This window comes from Triturus cristatus, chromosome 1_2, assembly GCF_964204655.1.
Source record: "Triturus cristatus chromosome 1_2, aTriCri1.1, whole genome shotgun sequence".
Lineage (NCBI taxonomy): Eukaryota > Metazoa > Chordata > Amphibia > Caudata > Salamandridae > Triturus > Triturus cristatus.
Genome location: NC_140580.1, coordinates 147,889,277 through 147,908,207, shown reverse-complemented (window position 1 = coordinate 147,908,207; position 18,931 = coordinate 147,889,277). Strand labels below are relative to the sequence as shown.

General features: G+C 42.9%; 1 protein-coding gene across 2 annotated transcripts in view; it reads left to right on the top strand.

The window, feature by feature from the left end:
* The first annotated feature begins 1,015 nt into the window (after nt 1–1,015).
* HABP2 (hyaluronan binding protein 2) overlaps nt 1,016–18,931 on the top strand; it is a 227,122-nt gene continuing 209,206 nt past the window's right edge. For both annotated transcript variants that reach the window (XM_085603357.1, XM_085603356.1), the window contains exon 1: nt 1,016–1,096. In XM_085603357.1, coding sequence (XP_085459483.1) covers nt 1,028–1,096 — 69 coding nt within the window. In that variant the 5' untranslated portion in view covers nt 1,016–1,027. The remainder of the gene's footprint in view (nt 1,097–18,931) is intronic.

The window sequence follows — 18,931 nt, the reverse complement described above, 5'->3', positions numbered from 1 at the left end:
TGTACAACCCTCTCTATCTGTCTTTGAACACCTCTCAATTTATTTATCTTTTCAAGCTTCTCTATTTATTCATAGTAAATATTTACAAAAAACATTACAAAAAACCATTAGCAAAGCCAATAGGCTGGCACCGAATGCCTGATCGATTGTTTTCTTTGGATCTGGTGTTAGCCAACACCTTTGATTTCACTAAAACTACATGTATAACATTATTAGTTATAAGGAGTTTCAGCCACACTTCATCCATTAGTCTGTGGTGTCATCTCCAATTTTTCCACCCACCTCAGCATGCATCATGGGGCAATAGGTCAGCCTATATTGGTCATTGCTCACCTTTCACAAGTAGCACTTCCTCACACACAGTAGTTCTCTTGAGTGCCAGGGGCAACTATGGTAATGTGTACTTTTTGAAGACAACAAATAATTTTGTATTTACCTAATGCGTCTTTTTAAAATTGGTGCGGGCCCTGCAGCTTACAAAACAGTGAAGTTTTGCAAAAACCGTGACAGAACAAAACAAGAATAGCCAAAGCCAAAAGGCTGGAGGCCAGCACCAGACCTATTGGCTTTGCCAGCGCTTGTGTATTTTTTTGCAGCTTAACTTGCAAATGTACTTTTAAAGCCAAGCCAGACCCCTGCCTGGACTCTGTTTCAGCTATCCCACAAATTGCCTGGCTTGCCCACCTCTATCAAGTAGTTTATACAGTTGTCTCCACGTCTTTATTTGCACATGCCTCAATATTATCCAAAAACATATAAACAAAAATGAACTGTTTCTAAAAACCTCTGTTGCATGATGTTTACTCTCCTTGACTCCCTGTGGCAAGTTCTTTTGATGGTTGGTTGATGTAACCCATTCGGGTCACATACATGTATTGTGAAACCGCGCGGGCCAGAACCTACGAGAAGGGTTTGGAAACTGGAATTTGGGGCAGGTTAATGGATAGCGGTGTGCTAACACAGACTCTGACCCTGCAATGTATGGCGCCATAAAAACCCCCTTCTTTCAGTCAACACGCATGGAGACATGGAGAACCTAGGCAGGTCGCTTCCGGCCGCCATGCTCATCGTTGTGTTGGCAGCAGCATCAGACAGTGTAAGTAACTCACCAGCATGGTGGTCTGTGCCTCTCCTTTGAAAACTCTACGATGTTACCAAATTAAAGGTGGTTTCAAGGGTGTTCTAGTTTATCTCGATGCAGTTTTTGATAGCGTGAATTGTATTTACATGATAGAAGGCGCACAGAACAGGAAGAGGCATGGCTGGGTATTTCACTTTGTAAAACGAATCCTCTAATTAAAATGCAAAATCTCCCAGAGCTGAACCCGTCCCACATTTACAGATTACAATCACAGAATAATCCATCGAAAGATTTTGTGATCCTACGATGATGGCATTCCTTAAACGTATTCTTTTAAAAGATGTCTGGCAGTCTCTTCCACTGCTCCATGTTCAGCCTTAACTTTGGTCTACTTCTCGCAAACGCGTCCTCTTTTTTGCTTGTTTTACAACCGATCAACAGATTGATTTTCCCTGCTTCAGTGTGTCTATAAATAGGGTTCGTCTTTGCATGCATGGTACCTGGGAAGGACAGGGTTCAATGGACTTTTGCTCCGAATTATCAACAGCGCACAAGTCTGAAGGAAACAAGTGGGGCAGGCATTAAACAGCAAATGCAAAATGGTAGGACATCACAGGAAATGTCATAGGAAGTGGTGTCACAGCCATACTATACTCCTGACTTTACCAGGAGTGGGTATATTTCACATGCCATTCTAGTCAAATGCTCTGTTTATTCAGCTGTGGTGAATGTTCTGTTTTGTCATATGGACTGGATACATTTCATGTATTGTTTTCCTTATGGCCCTTTAGTAATCGATATTATAAAATGTGCTACATATAATTGCACTATACAAAGCCCAAAGACTTAATCTAGAGTTTGGAGGACGGTTCACTTTGTCACAAAAACGAAAGTTGTCGATATCTCATCTTCCATATTGCAAGAGCGTTATATTCTTTGCCCCTTGTAATATGGCGAATGCAGTGGTCCAAGTGGGCAGGACTTTAACGAAAATGACAGTTCACAGTTACGTTTTGGACTCACTGGCGGCTGCCTCGGAAGGGGGATGGTGGGGCGGAGGGTGAAAAAAAGAAAATAATTTTACCTGTAAATGCAGCCGCCTCTCCTCTGTACTCTTCTCTCGGCACTGGCAGAACGGAACGTAAGCAACCAAGCTCCCAGACTCTGCCAGCCAATCACGACGCTGCTGTCACCATGACAGCAGCGTCATAATTGGTCTGAGAGCTGCGGTTCAGCACTCAGACGGGGACTGGGTTGCCTGGGCGTGTTCTCCACCCAAGTTGTGCATTACAGCCCGGCGTGGAACATGCCGAGTGGGCATGATGGTTTGACCGGCCCAACAGGGCCGGCCAAACCGTCATGCACACTTAGAAAGTGCAAACCACTCCTCCCTCTGCTCTAGCCAGCCCAGCCCCACCCCACCCTAACTGGCTCCGATTCTGCACTGTAAAATAATAAAATCATAATAACGTCATTGTATTATTATTATTTTTTTTTTATTTTTTTGCACTGCTGAAAGAGCAGTGGGGCAACACTACTCCACCTTAGCGGAGGCACCGCCACTGTTTATACCTGTGTTTTATTGAAATGTCAATAAAAAGATATATAAGAAACAATAATTACTTATATGTTCATAGTGCTTTCTTTCACAGACCTTGATCTTGTAGCATTAAACATACACAAGTCACTATTCTCCACTGCACTAACCAGGTTCAATTCTGTGGCTCTCTGGTTGCACAGCCAGACCTCTACAGCACTTTAACGAATAGAGGTTTCATGATGTACGATATTGTATTTCCCACTGATTAACTTAACTTGCATTTACTTTCATTTAAGCTGTACATTTTTTTTTTTTTTTAGTTAAATATTTTTTATTGAATATAAGAAAGCACAGGATTACAAATATAAACTAATCAATAATGTTCAAAATATAAGCATACAAACGTTCTAAAAAAATAGTAACTGCATAATAGGATAATTATACAGAAAAGGTTACAAAGTATATAAACATTTATAATATCGTGCCTAAAAGGAGAAAGAGAGTATACCTAAGGAAAAAGATATGAAACTAGGATATTATAGTGGTATATAAAGAACCTGTGTGAATGTTAGAAAGAATATTATATATAAAGGTGTAGAGTAATTTTTATAGAGGAAAGAGACAAGAAAAAAGAAAGAGAGAAAACGAGAAAAAGAAAGAAAGGAAACGAGTAAAAGCTGTACATTATTTTATATGTAGTTAACTGAAGGTAAAAGATAAAAAAAAAGCTACAGAATATTATGTTTTTTAGCCATGCCTTGGACCCCATGCTCTCTCACCCTGCCCCTATCGCGCACAACATCACAATTTTCATTCTTTTTTTATACACTTCAACCATTGGGCAGATGAGATATCTGCCACGTTTGTAACAGGATAATCCATCCAACAAACATAAAACTTGCCTCACGCTTTTGTTATTCTCAAATGATGAGTTATTCTCTTCACTATGGCTGTTTAATGCATTTGTTTCTGTCTGGTATTGTTTATAGGTTAGGTCAAAATAGAAAAGTACGCCCAATTCCCTTTGGAAAGATATTCTCTGCGATTACTGGATGAATAGTGAAATGAAAGAGCAAATAGTAGAAGCTCGTTCTGTGGATGTACAGGAACTCCAAAGATCGCTCCCCTTGTGCTGGCTGTCATCAGTATTGCTGGAGTAGGGTGAGGACCCGAGGGATCCTACTTTGTAGGTTCCTGGAGTAGCGGGCTACTCGACAAAAAAGCGCTTCAACACTCCATTAGGGGTAACAAGTGCTATATGAATGCAAACCTTTGTCCCTCTTCTATCTCTCCTCTACCCTTCTCAATCCAAATAACTGACTAACATATCTACCACTCAAATTACTTTCATATTTCACTATACTAATTCAACACTAATCCTTTATGGGTTCCGGAGTAACGTGCTACTCGCCAAAAAAGCACTTCAACACCCCATCAGGGATAACAAGCTCAATATAGATGCAAACCTTTCTCCCTCTTCTATCCCACCGCTATCCTTCTCAATCTACATAACTGACTTAATATCCACCATTCAAATTACTTTCATATTTCACTATACTAATTCACCACTAATCCTTTATGGGTTCCGGAGTAGCATGCTACTTGCCCAAAAAGCGCATCGACACCCTATCAGGGGTAACAAGCGCTATATAAATACAAACCTTTTTTCCCTCTTCTATCCTTCCGCTATCCTTCTGAATCCAAATAACTGACTGACAGTTCCACCACTCAGATTACTTTCATATTTTACTATACTAATTCAACTATAATACTTAATGGGTTCCGGAGTAGCATGCTACTTGCCGAAAAAGTGCTTCGACGTCTCAACAAGGGTAGTAAGCGCTATATAAATGCAATTACAATACAATACAACACTGAGCTCAAAGATGCTGCAGCCGGTACCGGGATAACAGCAGAACCTACCGAGCCTTCCTTGTGTGTTATTATGCTGTGTGCCCACCCGAGCTTTAAGTGGGATGAAGAAACTGTGCGGAGGGTTGGGGGGGTCTATCGAAGGGGCGTGGCCAATGTAATGAAGGGTGTGGCTTAACAACACTTAAGCTAAATATCTGTGTTTAGCATAGTGTGCTGCCAGACTGGTATTTTGCTGCTTCTGTCATTGCATCCAGATATATAATACAAGTAACATTACACCTACAAAAAGCCAGGACTATTGGCGTTCTCAATGGTTGTTAGTTGCATATGATAAATAAGCAGCAACTATGGCTTCGTTGTATAGAATATTGAAAATGCTTCAGTGCTGAAAAGAGGCTGTGAAAGAACTATAACAAGTTTATTTGAAGTTACATCAAAGACAGTGAAGGGTGGCACTGCTGCAGAGTTAAGATTTATTTTTCCCCCAGAGGGTCACGGCAAAAATGTAGAGCCCGATAGGGACCCGCACCAGCACTTGCTTTTTAAAACTGGCGGTGCTGAGCACCGGCAGGACCCGGTCCACTTAGAGCCCTGCTGGGCACATTTAGAGGCTCACACGCATTCACGTAAAGCCCTGCTGGGCACATTTAGAGGCCCACACACACTCACGTGCCTTCCCAGTGCTGAAGTGCAGGAAGTGGGTGGGAGTCGAGGGGTGTGTCGGTGGTGCTCCGGTAGTTCTCCATAGATCGCGGCCGGGTTCAAATAGTTGTATTTGTGGACAATCACTAACTCCTCAAGGTTGTGTTCCCTGCTGGGAACGGGCGAAGGTCAAACAGAGCCGCAGAGCTAGATTCCCTAACACTTCTTACTTCACAACTTTCCATTAGATGAAGTGAGATTTAAAATTGTTTTTGACTCAAGCCACTTCTACGTGTCAGAATGTGTGTTTTGTAGAAATGTTAGGTATTCGGATCTTTGTGTTTAGTTGCACTGTCACGCATGTGCTTGTTTCAACACCAGTAATAAATATGTATTATTGCCCACTGGAAGTGTTTTAATTACTTTATATAACAATTTATTTATTTTAAAGCCTGCTAGGGATCAAATGTGGCTGTAATTTAGATTATTGTTTTATTTTACCGGATTATAACTCGTGGCCTGCAGGCTAAATAGGGATACTTTAAATACAAGCAGTAACAATCTTCGTCTTCTTGCATAGAATAGAAATCTGTTACTTAATGGTTACATGTAATTCTCTGCAATAGTCACAGGGATCTTTAAGTGGGCCAGGTCCTGCCGGTGCTCATCCCCGGTAGTTTTTAAAAGCAGGTGCTGAGACAAGTCCCTATCGGGCTCTCCATTTTTACCCTCACCCTCAGAGTGAAAAAAAATCACCTCAACTCTGCAGCAGTACCACTGCTCAAAGCCTTTGATGTAACTTCGAAGAGACTTGTGCGTCTTAGTTCTTTCACACTCATTTCAGAACTGAAGCATTTTCAATATTATATACAACAAAGCCATAGTTGCTGCTTACTTATCTTATGCACCTAACAACCATTGACAAAGCCCACGCGAGAGACTAGAGGTTCACCCCTGGATGTCAGCCACAGTGATGTATGCATCAAAGGGTTAGCCAAGAGCCCCAGACCTACTCTTTATCATTCTCGTATCTGCTCCATCTCCTTCCTAAGATGTGTTCAAGCCCCCTTTTCAGTGACCTTTCTCTGACTCAAGAAACGCTGTTTGAAAAGCATGGCTCTTCCTTCCTCCACTGTGTGTCCCACCCAGCTCTCAGGATTGCAGCAATCCACAAATCTGTTGGGGAAATCCTCCACCTCCTCATGCGTCTCCAGTCAGCCCAGGGTCTCCCAAAATGGAACCCAGAGTCTTCCATGTATTGTACTCACAGGCGCATATACAGCCAGCACACACATGCAACCATATACGCGCTACACAGAACTACATACTAATTTGATGTTGGCCAGGAGTAAGTTAAGCACCAACGGCAGCCGGCGTGGATCCAGGGAGGCGGGCAGGGGGCAGGGAGCTGGAGGGGGGAGGCGGTGTAAAAAACAAAAGTACCTTCTCGCTACTTCCTCACCGCGGGACATATGTATCAAGCCTTTTTCCCGTTTGCAAATGGGCAGATTCTCAGAATCTGCCCGTTTGCGAATGGGAAAAAGCCTTTTGGGATGTATCATCCCAAAAGGCCATCGCAAAGTAGAGAATCGCAAAATTAGCGATTCTCTATTTTGCGAATGCAATTAAGGAATTGTAATTTGCGATTCCTTAAATGCAATTCTGGAAGCACCAGAAATTTGCTATTTGGCCTTAAGGAATTGCAAATTACCACCAAGTTCAAGTTGGTGGTAATTTGCGTTTTTCTTTAAAAAAGTACTTTTTAGAGTACCATATGTCGCGTGCATGTATTTGCACAAAATGTGCACACATGCAAATTTCAGGGGTGCAACAGGGTGTCCTTTTGGCACCCTTATAACCTTGAAATTGCATTCTCAATTTGCGATTCTCTAATTGGTAATCGCAAATTGAGAAATACGGGCCTCCTAGTCCATAGGAATGAATGGGAAGGTATTCCTTATTTGCGAATTTCAATTTGCGATTTGCAAATAAGGAATATGTAGGATTCGCAACATTTTTAGCACATCCTACATACATTGCATTTTGCTATTCTCTAATTGCGATTCGCTAAAAATCGCAATTTGAGAATCGCAAATCTTTTTGATACATATGGCCCCTGGTGTCTCCTCCACAGTCCTTCACTCCAAATGGAACAGAAAGCACACCCAGGCTCCCCATAGCAAAGCACAATTCTGCAATGCAGCATTGTGAGTGGTCTGAGCGCCGTGGTTCAGCTCTCACACAGGCTGTGGGAGCCTGGGCATGTTCTCCACCCAGGCTGCAATACAGCCTGGGTAGAGAACATGCAAAGTGCACATGAATGTTTGGCTGCCTGATACAGCCAGCCAAACATTCATGCGCACTCACAGAGTGTGCCTACCACTCCTCACCCCTGCTCTGAGAGCAGAGCAGCCTGCTTGGCCCACAAATCTGCCGCAGTAGGAGCAAATAAAATTATAATAACATTATCATTTTATTTTTTCTTTATTTCACTGCTAAAAAGCAGTGGGGCAACGCTCCTCCGCCTTAGCGGAGGAGCTGTCACTGTTAAACACACACCAACAAAACTTGACATGAGTGGGCCTGTAGGCCTCACTCCAGTGACACAGGGAAAAAGGCTTGTCCACTCTTACTGATCACTACACAGTATGCTGCCAACACGACTCTTGTGCTACTTAACTCCTGTTAAAGGCATTATCCTTTCATCACAATCAGGGTAGTGGTTTGATTGACTCTGTGGTCAAAGAAGATCACAATCTTTGACGCAGGCCTATGTCATGGCACACAAGCATGATCGGTGTTCGCCCATGACTAAAAAAATCAGCACCATGGATTCAGGTACCGTTGCAGCAGAGGTACTCAGGGCAGGGGTGCACGTCTGACATCATGCACAGGACTTTTCTGTCCCAACAATATTTTTTATCATTTAGTACTGGAATGTTCAAGGTCGCCAAAGCTTCATGATTTTTACTAATGCTCTATGGTGTATGCTCCCATATTTCTATGTTGTTTCCGCCTTGTAATGTGTACACGCTTTTTGATGCACCTATCTTCCAAAGTTTGATGGATTGTACTGGGTAGAATTCCATTGCCACGTATAATTTTGGATAGAAATTCTAAACAGTAATCCCTTAAATGAAAAACATGATTAAAATACCAAATAGCTCTTACAGTGAAAGACAACTTTCTACTCAGAAATAATCCATGGACAATCAATTAATCAAACAAAAATATACTTTATTGGAATGTAAGAGACAAGTAGATGGTAAAATACAGATATGTTAAAAAGAAAAACACGAATAACATCTAAAAAAGCATGTGGATATGACACTAAACAGCTGATTTGAGAAAGCAACTCATTCTGAAGCACACACGCTCATTAATAAAAAAAGTTAAAACCAGAGAGCTACTCTGCACTGTGCACATTTGTATTTTCTTTAATGTTTATGGTAGAAAATAAAGTGCAACTCAGTTTGGTCAGAGACACCATCGCAAGGACATCCACAAACATTAGAGCTACTGAACTGGCCCAGAGGAAAACAGAGGAGATGACAAATCGTGCCTGCTCTGAATCTAAATAGCAATTGCCGCTACCAGTTGGCATGTGCTACAGTCAATTGTGATTCCAGGTCATTTCAAGATTTCAAAGTAGGGAATAGACTCAACGAAGATTTGCTCAACTCAACACACTCCCTTGTCAGTCCTCCTCTCCCCAAAGACATACACTTAGGGCACATTACAACGTCAGCGGTCTGTCCACTGGACCGCCGATGCCGTGGTCGGTAGAACCCCGCAAAGACAGCAGAGTTCAGACCGCCGCATTCTGAGTGGACCGCCATGCTGGCGGTCCGTAGTGGCAGCATGGTTCAGTGGTCGAGAAGGGCCACAACAGATGCTGCTGCGGTGCAGTGCTTTCTGCACGTCCATGCACTGTGTGCCATGCACCATGTAGTGCATGGCACGCAGTGCACGCACAACAGTACATGCAGAGGGGGGCACAACATGTGCTCCCATGCATTAATCCCCTGGGAGAAATTGCCCTGGGGCCCAGTTTGGGGCCATTTCCACCATCCTTCTCATGGTGGGGTTCCTGCCATGAAAAGGCTGTGGGAAAGGGAAATTGTAATCCCGACAGCAGTGCCTGCCTCGGCACCGCCACCATTTCCAGCCGCCTTTGTTTCTGTATCATCGTCGGGATCCAAGATCCTGGTGGTGTCGGCAGTGGTGTCGGTGGTGTAGTAGCAGGTTGGTGGCGGTCTGACTGCCAAACTTGTAATCTGGCGGTCAGACCACCTAGATTGTAGCAGTTGGACCCCAACCACGGCTACGGCAGTCCTGGAACCACCATACTCGTAATAAGGCCCTAAATCTGTAGCTTATCCACTTCACATATAGAAAATGAGCTCTCAAAAAGGGAGCACAGTCCTAGCCCTTTTAGGTTCTGCTTGACCTAAGCAAGCCAAATTACTTTCATCCTGCTATTCCATGATAAACAATCCTTGATTATGGAATGATTTGAAACAGCATAGGGATTATTCCAGAGAAACCTGCAACAATAAATGGCTAAGCTTAAGATGATCTTATATAAACAATAACCTTATATAATATGACAGATAAAAAACGATGTGGAAATAGTGAGAGAGTGGAGGCATCTCCAGAATCGATTTTCTTCCACCTGCAGAGTGAAACAATCAGATTAGTCCCATATACCAACTCCGTATGTTGCCATGGGTACAATTTGGGTGTTGTCAATGTCCAAAAGAGGTATAATCGGTTTGCCACTTAAAGATCGTGATAAATTAAAAATAGCACCAATTGCTTGGCTACATACTAAATGTTGATTTGCAAAGTTAGTAGCCCCTGACGCAGTAGAATCAAACACTAACCCCAAATAGGGAAAATGAGATGCTCTTTCAAGCCCGTTGTTATCTGTACTAAGAGAAATCAATTTTAATGCATTTGGGACCACAAGCCATAGTGTGAGATTTTGAGAAATTGGTGGCTAAACCCAGATTGGACATGCATTGCGAAAAAGCACTAACTGGGTACCACAAAGAACTTGAAATGCAGGCTAATAAGACAGTTTCATCAGCATAGAGGAAGATATGGGTGGGGATGGATTTCACCAAAGGTGTGTCTTGACAGACAGAAGTCAAATGCTGATTACGTTTATTAATATACAGAATACATCAAATGACTGCGAGAACGCAGTCTTCTTGCATCCCTCACTGCAGATTACAATTTTCTGAGGACTCCCATTTAGTGGCATGCCTAACCCTAGTGGATAAATCTTGGTGCAAAACTGATGACATGCACCAGAGTGGCGCCCAGTCCCAGTTCATGTAACAGCAACAAAGTTTTGTACGATTGACCTTATCGAAAGCTCAAGATAGGTCCATGAAGGCTAGGTACAACGTGCAACGCTTGGCTTTCATATATGTACTATTAGCAGATGTACATTTAAGCACTGCTGCATTGTTCCCAGTGGCTCCCTAACACTTCCTTATGTGATAATCAGTTGCCATTTTGTATTACAGCCCATGTGTGGAAACACTGTATTATTTTTTCAAAGTATGTATGCATTTGGCAGTGCGTTCCCCTTGTGATTTTGGTCAAATTGCAACATTATTCATGCTCTTCATTTAGAAATGTATGCTTGTTCTGAAGACATCAAATCCTTGCTTATTATACTGTGTGGCATATGTTCCTTTTACAGTATTATCAGTGAATTGATGCTGAAGCTAAGGCATTCTAAATACCGTGGATGTCGCGCTCAGCCAAACTGTCCCTATGACCCTAGGTTTGTGGTGCATAGAGTGTTAAGTAGCAATGTAAGGCATACCAACACAATGCAAAATTTGCAATGATGGACCCTAAATAGATGGACTCGGATGCAAAGGTGGAAGGGCTACTTTCATAATATCACATAGATACAGCGGTATATAACGGGTTTAAACTCAAACGCATGACTAGAATAGGCACTTCCTGATAGTGATGGTGGGCACGCAGTGATGATAGGGCAGTTCAGAGTTCCTACTCATAGTGAGGGTAGTTACCAATTAATGGAATTGTTAGACTATGTATTGAGAATGCCAGCTGGTAGTCCACATTGCAGATTAGTTATCAAAAGGAACTAACATTAGTAAATCCATACTGACAAGTGGGTGGAATATGGATTAAGGACTAAAATTGACAGATGCTTACTCATAATAGCATGCATTGCTAAAAGCAATACGTTTGGCTTTGTGCAGTGCATGTAAATGCAAACACACATTAACACATTCATGTATAGACATACACATTCACATATGCAAACGTAGCCATTACATATAGTAGTACCCATGACCATAAACAATACACATACAGACAACCACATATAGCCAAAGATAGTATAAATGCTGAACATTTAGCCAGTGGAGGAGAGAAAAGACTAGAGTGATGGAAGGATGGACTGACAGATGGCAGAAGGGTGGATACCTCATTGGGGAATTGATATATCATTGTTCTGAGTAGATGCATGACCTTACAGAGGAAGGATTTTGAGAAAACACTGGAGTGTGAACTTCAGTTATTTGCCTCTCCATGGAAAAATTACATATACTAGGGACCAACAGAAATCAAGCATGCCAAAACCAAGAGATTTGGGCTCTGCAGGTTTTGGCTTTTTCAATTCTTTATTATTGGTTATCACGTGCGAACATATGTGTCATAATGCAGCATAAACGTTTGAAATACATGAGTGTAATAACTTGCATTTATTCAAACAGATCTTCGGCATTATGGTCACATATACATTAATGTTAAAAATGGTTGTATCAACAACAACAATATCTACTTACCAGAATATCGTGTCAAAAAGTTTGTCTACTACAATATGAGATTACATGTTTTATATGTAAACCACCAAAATATTGTGGAGCAGAATATCATCAAAAGAAGATACGTATTTCAAAATTTTAATATATACCAGTATTTAAAAAAAATATTAAACGACAAAATAATAATATAATTAGAAATAATTAGTTTTAATAAGTAATGCAAATAATATATATTTATACACAAATACATGAAATTAAAAATATTAGTCATAACGTAAAAGTAAAACTAACAAACTTATACACAACCAAAACATATATGTGACCTGATTTAAATGTTAGAATGAATGTAAATTCTTATAAAATAGTTTTAATTATCACTGCAAGCTAAATATATAGTTAAAAAATATACATTTAAAAAATATAAACAAACTGTAAACAATTTTTAAAGAATTACGTTAATAATAATAATAGCTTAAAATTAACAAACATATATTAACAATAACAATACATCACAATTAATTTAATAAAGAAGTGCAATTTTAATAAAAACATACACTTTATAAAAAAAGAATGTAAACACAATAAAAAATGCTAAATATTTAAAAATAACAACAATCAAAAATAAACTACACTACCAAAGTGGTGGACTATAAAGGAGTCAGATAGACTATTCTAATTCAAGTTTAACCCCTTTGCTGCTAGCACCCATCCCACCTAGGACCCCTGACCCCCTGGTCAGAGACCTGCTCTCCCCCGGCAGGTCCGCTGTCAAGTGCCACCCCTCCAGCACTGTGCTCTGGGTGCTGCCTTTGCCCAGGTAGGTGTTGAGGCCCTCCTCCACCTGCAGGCTCCTGCCTGCGCCTCATCCCTGGCGGTCCAGTGTGAGAGCCTTGCTCTTCTGCTGGCCGCTGTTGTCTCTGTCTGTCTTTGTGCCACTTTGCTGTTTTATTTCTCTGTGCCCATGTCTGTTTTTGTGCCACTTTGCTGTTTTATTTCTCTGTGCCGGTGTCTGTCTTTGTGCCATTTTGCTGTTTTATTTTGCTGTGCCTGTATCTGTCTTTGTGCCACCTTGCTATTTATTTCTCTGTGCCCGTGTCTGTCTTTGTGCCACTTTGCTGTTTTACTTCTCTGTGTCCGTGTCTGTCTTTGTGCCATTTTGCCGTTTTATTGTGTTTTTTCTGTCTCTCTTGCGCCCGTGTCTGTCTTTGTGCCCCTTTCTGTTCTTTCTGTCTCTCTTGTGCCCGTGTCTGCCTTGTGCCTTTTTCTGTTCTTCTGTCTCTCTAGTGCCTGTTTTCTATCTCTGTGCCCTTCCCCTCGCTGCTGCACCTGCGGCCCCTCACCCCCTGCCGGTTCCGGTTTCCTGCTACCCAGCTGTGTTTCCTTCCCCCTCCCCTACTTAATGGCAGCTGCTGCGTGGCTGCGCCACCAGCGTGCCAAAGGCAAGCCTGTCTCCACTTGTCTGCGACCCGACCGTGGCCAGCGCCAGAAACCCTGGATCAACGACCCCCCACTGCTACAACTCCGCCGCCATCCTCGCACTCAACCCCGGAAGAAACAACAACTGCCAGAGATCGACCCTGAACATCACCCATAGCCAGTTCTCCTGCCTTCACCATCAACAGCCCCCCCACGACCGCTGAACCCAGGCCGGACTCCCGCACCACTGAAGCCCTGACGTGCATCCTCCTCAACGCGCGCTCACTCCACAGACACTCCACGGAGATCTGGGACCTGCTCGACACCCTCTCGCCAGACGTTGCCTTCTTCATGGACACATGGACCAACGCCACCTCTGCCCCTGACATCACCACCGCCATCCCGATGGATACAAGGTCCAAAAAAGGGACTGCCCCCACCGCCCAGGAGGAGGACTTGCCATCGCATACAAGAAGCTCCCTCCAACTCTCCACCTCCAGCACGAATGAACCCCTCTCCAACGCAGAGCACCTCCACTTCCAGATCCAAACCATCCCCAGAACCACGCTATACGGGACCCTCGTCTACAGACCCCCCGGCCCTCGCACCTCTTCCACCACCACCATCGCCTCCATGGACTACATTCTCATCAGAGACCTGAACTTCCACCTCGACAACCGCAGGAACCCCAACTCCACCACCCTCCTTGACAACCTCGCCAACCTCGGACTGAAGCAGCTCGTCACCACCCCCATCCACAGAGTCGGACACACCCTCAACCCCATCTTCCCAGGAGGGACAAACATCCACTTCAGCCACACCATGGAGCCCCTCTGGACAGACCACCACTGCGTACACTTCACCTTCACCCCCACCACCACATCCAAACCTGCCCCGCACCCGCCACGAAGGAACTGGAGCAAGATCACAGAGGAACACCTCAACACCACCCTCTGCCACAACCGACTCCAACTACGCAGCCAAAGAACTACACCGCTGGATCGCCGGCTGCGCTGACAAGCTCGTACCCCCCCCCCATCAAACAACGCCCCCTGAAGGCCACCTGGTTCATCACCGACTTTCAAGAATCCAGGCGCTCCTGCAGACGCCTCGAGAAACTCTGGTGGAACAGGAAAACCACCGTAGACCAGAACAACTAAAGGAACGCCATTAATGAATACCACCAATGCATAAGAGCCACCAAGCGGACCTTTATCAAGAACAAAATCCACACCAACGCAAGTAACGCAAAAGAACATTTCAACGTCATGCAGCAGTTCACCAAAACCCCCAGTGAATCCACAGACATCTCACCAAACTCAGGACCTCTGCAACAAGCTCAGCTCCTACTTCCACCTGAAAATCAAGCCCCTCTAGTGCCTGTCTTTTTTCCTGCATGGCATCACCAAAGGGTTTACAGTACTAGAATCAACATCTTTCCAGCTTGTAGGAACAGGCAGACTTGAATCAGAAAGCTGAATTTTTAACCCAAATTTTGGCATTTTACTGGGGGATAGGCCATTTTTCCTAATGTTGTATGCTTTCAACCTCCTTCCAGTTAGTGGTGGAAAAGGGTGTAAACCCATGGTGGATCCCAGAAAGCTATGCATTTCTGAAAAGTAGACATAATTCTGAATTAAGCAAGGGGCCATTTGTGCAGATCCTTCATGGTTTTCCTATAAAATGTAGCAGTTGAAATAAAAATAAATTGAAATTGAATTGAAAGAAACTGCCATATGTGTCTACATTTTCATCTGTAACTTCTTACCATGGCAGATTTTTAGAATGAATATACCATTATATCCCCTGGACCCTTCTGATTGCAGAGATGTCTAGGTCTTGTAGGTTCTCCAAGAATCCGAAGGCACCTAGAGCCAAGAACTGAGCTCCATCTTACTATGGTTTTTCATTGTGTACCGACTATACCCTACTTCACAGGTTTCCAAACTTTTCATGCTGGTGACACACTTTTTTGACATTCCTGCTTTAGTGACACGGTAATGCGAGCGAGCGTAGCGAGTGAGCCGGAATCACCACAGAGGTGTTCGGGGGGGGGGGGTTAAAAAATAGTGGGCAAATGGTGCGTTTTCAATCAAATTGGAGAAAGCAAGAAGGTTTAATAAAGCAATTGTGAATCTGTTTTTAACAAAGACAGTGACTGGCAAAACAGGGAGTAAGGTTAGGTTTGTGCCTGAAACAAGAATATAATCATGCACACATCGACACATGCCCCAGTGATTTACAGCACAAAAAGGGCACCCCCACAGCATATGGAGTGTTGGTTTTGGCAAACGTTTCTTCCTTCTTAAATACTAAAAAGAAACATGTGAATCAAATTAGAATAATTCCCAGTTAAAAAAAACAAGGCAGTACATTAGATCAACTGTCGGTTGGGTTGTGGAGTTTTTGTTTCGCCACGTTATCAAAAGAAAACCTATTTCCTGTATTGGGCCAAATATTAAGTTGCTGGTGAGCTATTATATAATAATCAACTTTAAGCATGTTGGCCTTGTTTGTCATATTCTGTCCTTTTTTTTTAGGTCCCGTCTAGGCTGTGCATGTGCTGTCTCGAACAGCATGTTTTCAATCTGTGGGCTTCAGCCCGCCCATTGCCTTACCACTTGTTTGCTCCATCGTGCTCTCATATCCGTTGTTCCCGTTAGTCCATAGCATAAAAGCGTCATGCTTCTTCCTGTGTTTGACCCTCCCCCTGAACATGGACCAAGTGCTTGCGTCCTTCCACTACTCCCGTTATAGGAGCTACTATTTTCTTTATCTTTGAGCACTCCACACGAGTGCTGGTGTTTTCACTCACTCCATCTCCTCCCGCCCGCCCCAACCCTGTCGATTCGTTTTCTTTGTAGATCGGCTTTATTATTCACCTCACTCACCGAGCCAGCAAAATGATAAGTGATGTGTACTTACCCCTTTGAGCTCATCCACTTACGCACAGATCAAGAAAATAAATGGCCTTCCTGCTAGTTAGGATCTTGGGCCTCAGTTTTCTAAATGCACCTGTTTTAACTAGCATATTAATAATTTCCTAAACACCGCTTCATGGTTCGTTGTAAAGGAAATGTACTATGTACCTATCTACTAACTTACACTGCAAAGATCTCTTGCCCTCGCTTTTCAGTATTAGGGCACACAGGTGAACTTCATCATTACTAAAATGAGCAATAGCTGCTACATAGCGTCAAGAGATGCACATGCATCTCTTGGCACTATGTAGTAGACCGGGCACAAGTTGAGGGTAGACTGAGTCTATCCACTCTTTTCACAGGGTGATCGCAGTCTACCCTGCTATGAGATTGGGCCCCACAGAAATATGGTAAACTTGTCTTGGTGCAATTTTTAGACACCGGGACACATTCAACAGTGCCTGCACATTGTTTGCTTTTGTTCCAAGCAGCAATGTACAGACGGGGAAGGGGCTTATCAGATTCCAGCTGGGCCTATAACAAAGGTCGAAGTTAAGGGGCCATCAGGTCTCCTTTTCTTGGAGTATCCAGGCTGGGAGCTATCAGGAGCCTCACATCTAAATGAAATGGAGGAGAAACAAAGGCACATAGCTTATCACATCACATCACACAAGAGGCAGGCATGCTTTTGACTTTGTTCAGTCCTTTTATATAAGAGATATGCATGTGTGTAGGAATGTCAGATTTGTTAGTCTGTCCCAGTATTTACACAAACAATTTAAATGCCACTATTTTGTTTTGTTTCTTTTACAGCGCTATAGTGCTACTAATCCCATTGTAGTGTCAGAGTGCTTTATACATACACATTATACATTGACAATAAATGATGTGTGTAAATCAAGGGAGTGTTACATAAGATGGGGAGAGTTACAAGGTGTAGGAGCCACATGTCCTTCTTGGCTCATTGTGCTATATTAGAAGAATTACAATGTATGAACTGCAAGTAACAAAAGGATCTCTGTGTTCAAAGCGCTAACTCACTTGCCCATTTACATACAATAAAAATCTGTCATCTGCGCGTTACATAATGTGCTTTCCAGGAGACCTATTAACCCTCAATGCTACTTTGATCCAAAACTGGGACTAGACAAAACACAAACCTCTCCAGCAAATAGTTATTTTACCATTATTATTATTCCCTGAGCTTTACTGAGCACACAAAGATCTCTGCCACAGGTGCCTTAACCCCATGATATTTTAAAATACAGACTTTGCAACCAGTTGAGTAGAACAGATTTACTGCCGCATTTCTCCTTGTTGCCAGTTTCTTTGTGGCAGGATTTAAAAAAATAAATACATGTTAAGGCCCTGATTTTGCATCGGGGTTGCATAATTTTTTTGCACAACCCCGAAGCAAAATCTAATTTGTTAAATATTGTAATGAGCTCAAATGTACTTACGATAGACCTGCTAAACAAACATATAACTTTCATGTTTGGTTTCTTGTGCTACTGGCAGTGACTAATATTGATTTTTAGTTTTTGTTTTCAGCGGCAGTCATTAAAGCTGTGAGATAATTGAGAGGATTTGTTAAATAATTGATAGTTGTCATTTTGCTTTGTCGGGTTATTACCTGGTAAAAGTAATACAGTTGTTCAACTCATCGTTCAGTGGGAAAAGCCTGTTGTTTAGTTCAGCTTTTTGTAAACAGCAGTGTGCAGGGGTGAGAGTATTGCCTGAAACAGCTTGAAGCAGTAACTGCTAAAGAGCAGTGAACATGTTGCATTAGCCATGCGTTAGGGATTGTTTAATGACATGTCTTAACCAAAAGGGTTGGGGTGTTGGGTGTGTGTAAGTGAGAGAGGGACATGGAATAAGGTAGAAAAGGGCTGGTAAAAATGGCCCCATGGCCTGCGACCTCTTATTTAATTATCCTGATCAGGCCCGGCTCCAGGAATTTTTATTTGGGTGGGCCAAGGGTGCATTTGGGGGGGCCACTGCGGGATCGATTTGTCGCATATATGTCTAGGCAGGCCTGCTTCAGTGCCCTCCTTTATCTCTTCTTAGTCTTACAAGGCCCAGTAAAACGCACTATTTTCCAAATCTCTTTCTAAATATTATCACTCTCAAAGTGTTTTTTCTATGAAATGTTCCTTTGATGGGAAAAGGAGGTTCCTGAGGTGGTAGTATCAGGCAACTGACACTACTCGGGCTCCCTCTGAGCGAGCCTTCAGGGAGAATCCCTCTTCATTACTACCTCCACCTGACCCCGGACTCTGCAACGCACTCCCTTACAGGCTCCCTCTGTGCGAGCCTTCAGGGAGAATCCCTCTTCATTACTACCTCCACCTGACCCCGGACTCTGCAACGCACTCCCTTACAGGCTTGATTATCCACTACTCCTCTCCAGTGCACCTTATCTCACAGCTGACCTTGGGCTCCAGCCCCATATCAGGCACCATTGGGCTCCACTTTCATTTTTCCCGGTAAAAACAATAGTAAAATCACCTTCAAACTTAAAACATTGAATAAAGCAGTAAATATAATTAGCACGCACTTTAAAGTATGTTCCACAGTAGCCTGTATGACCAGACTGCTAATTAAACAAAAACAGAAAGGCCATGACAGGGCCGGGTTT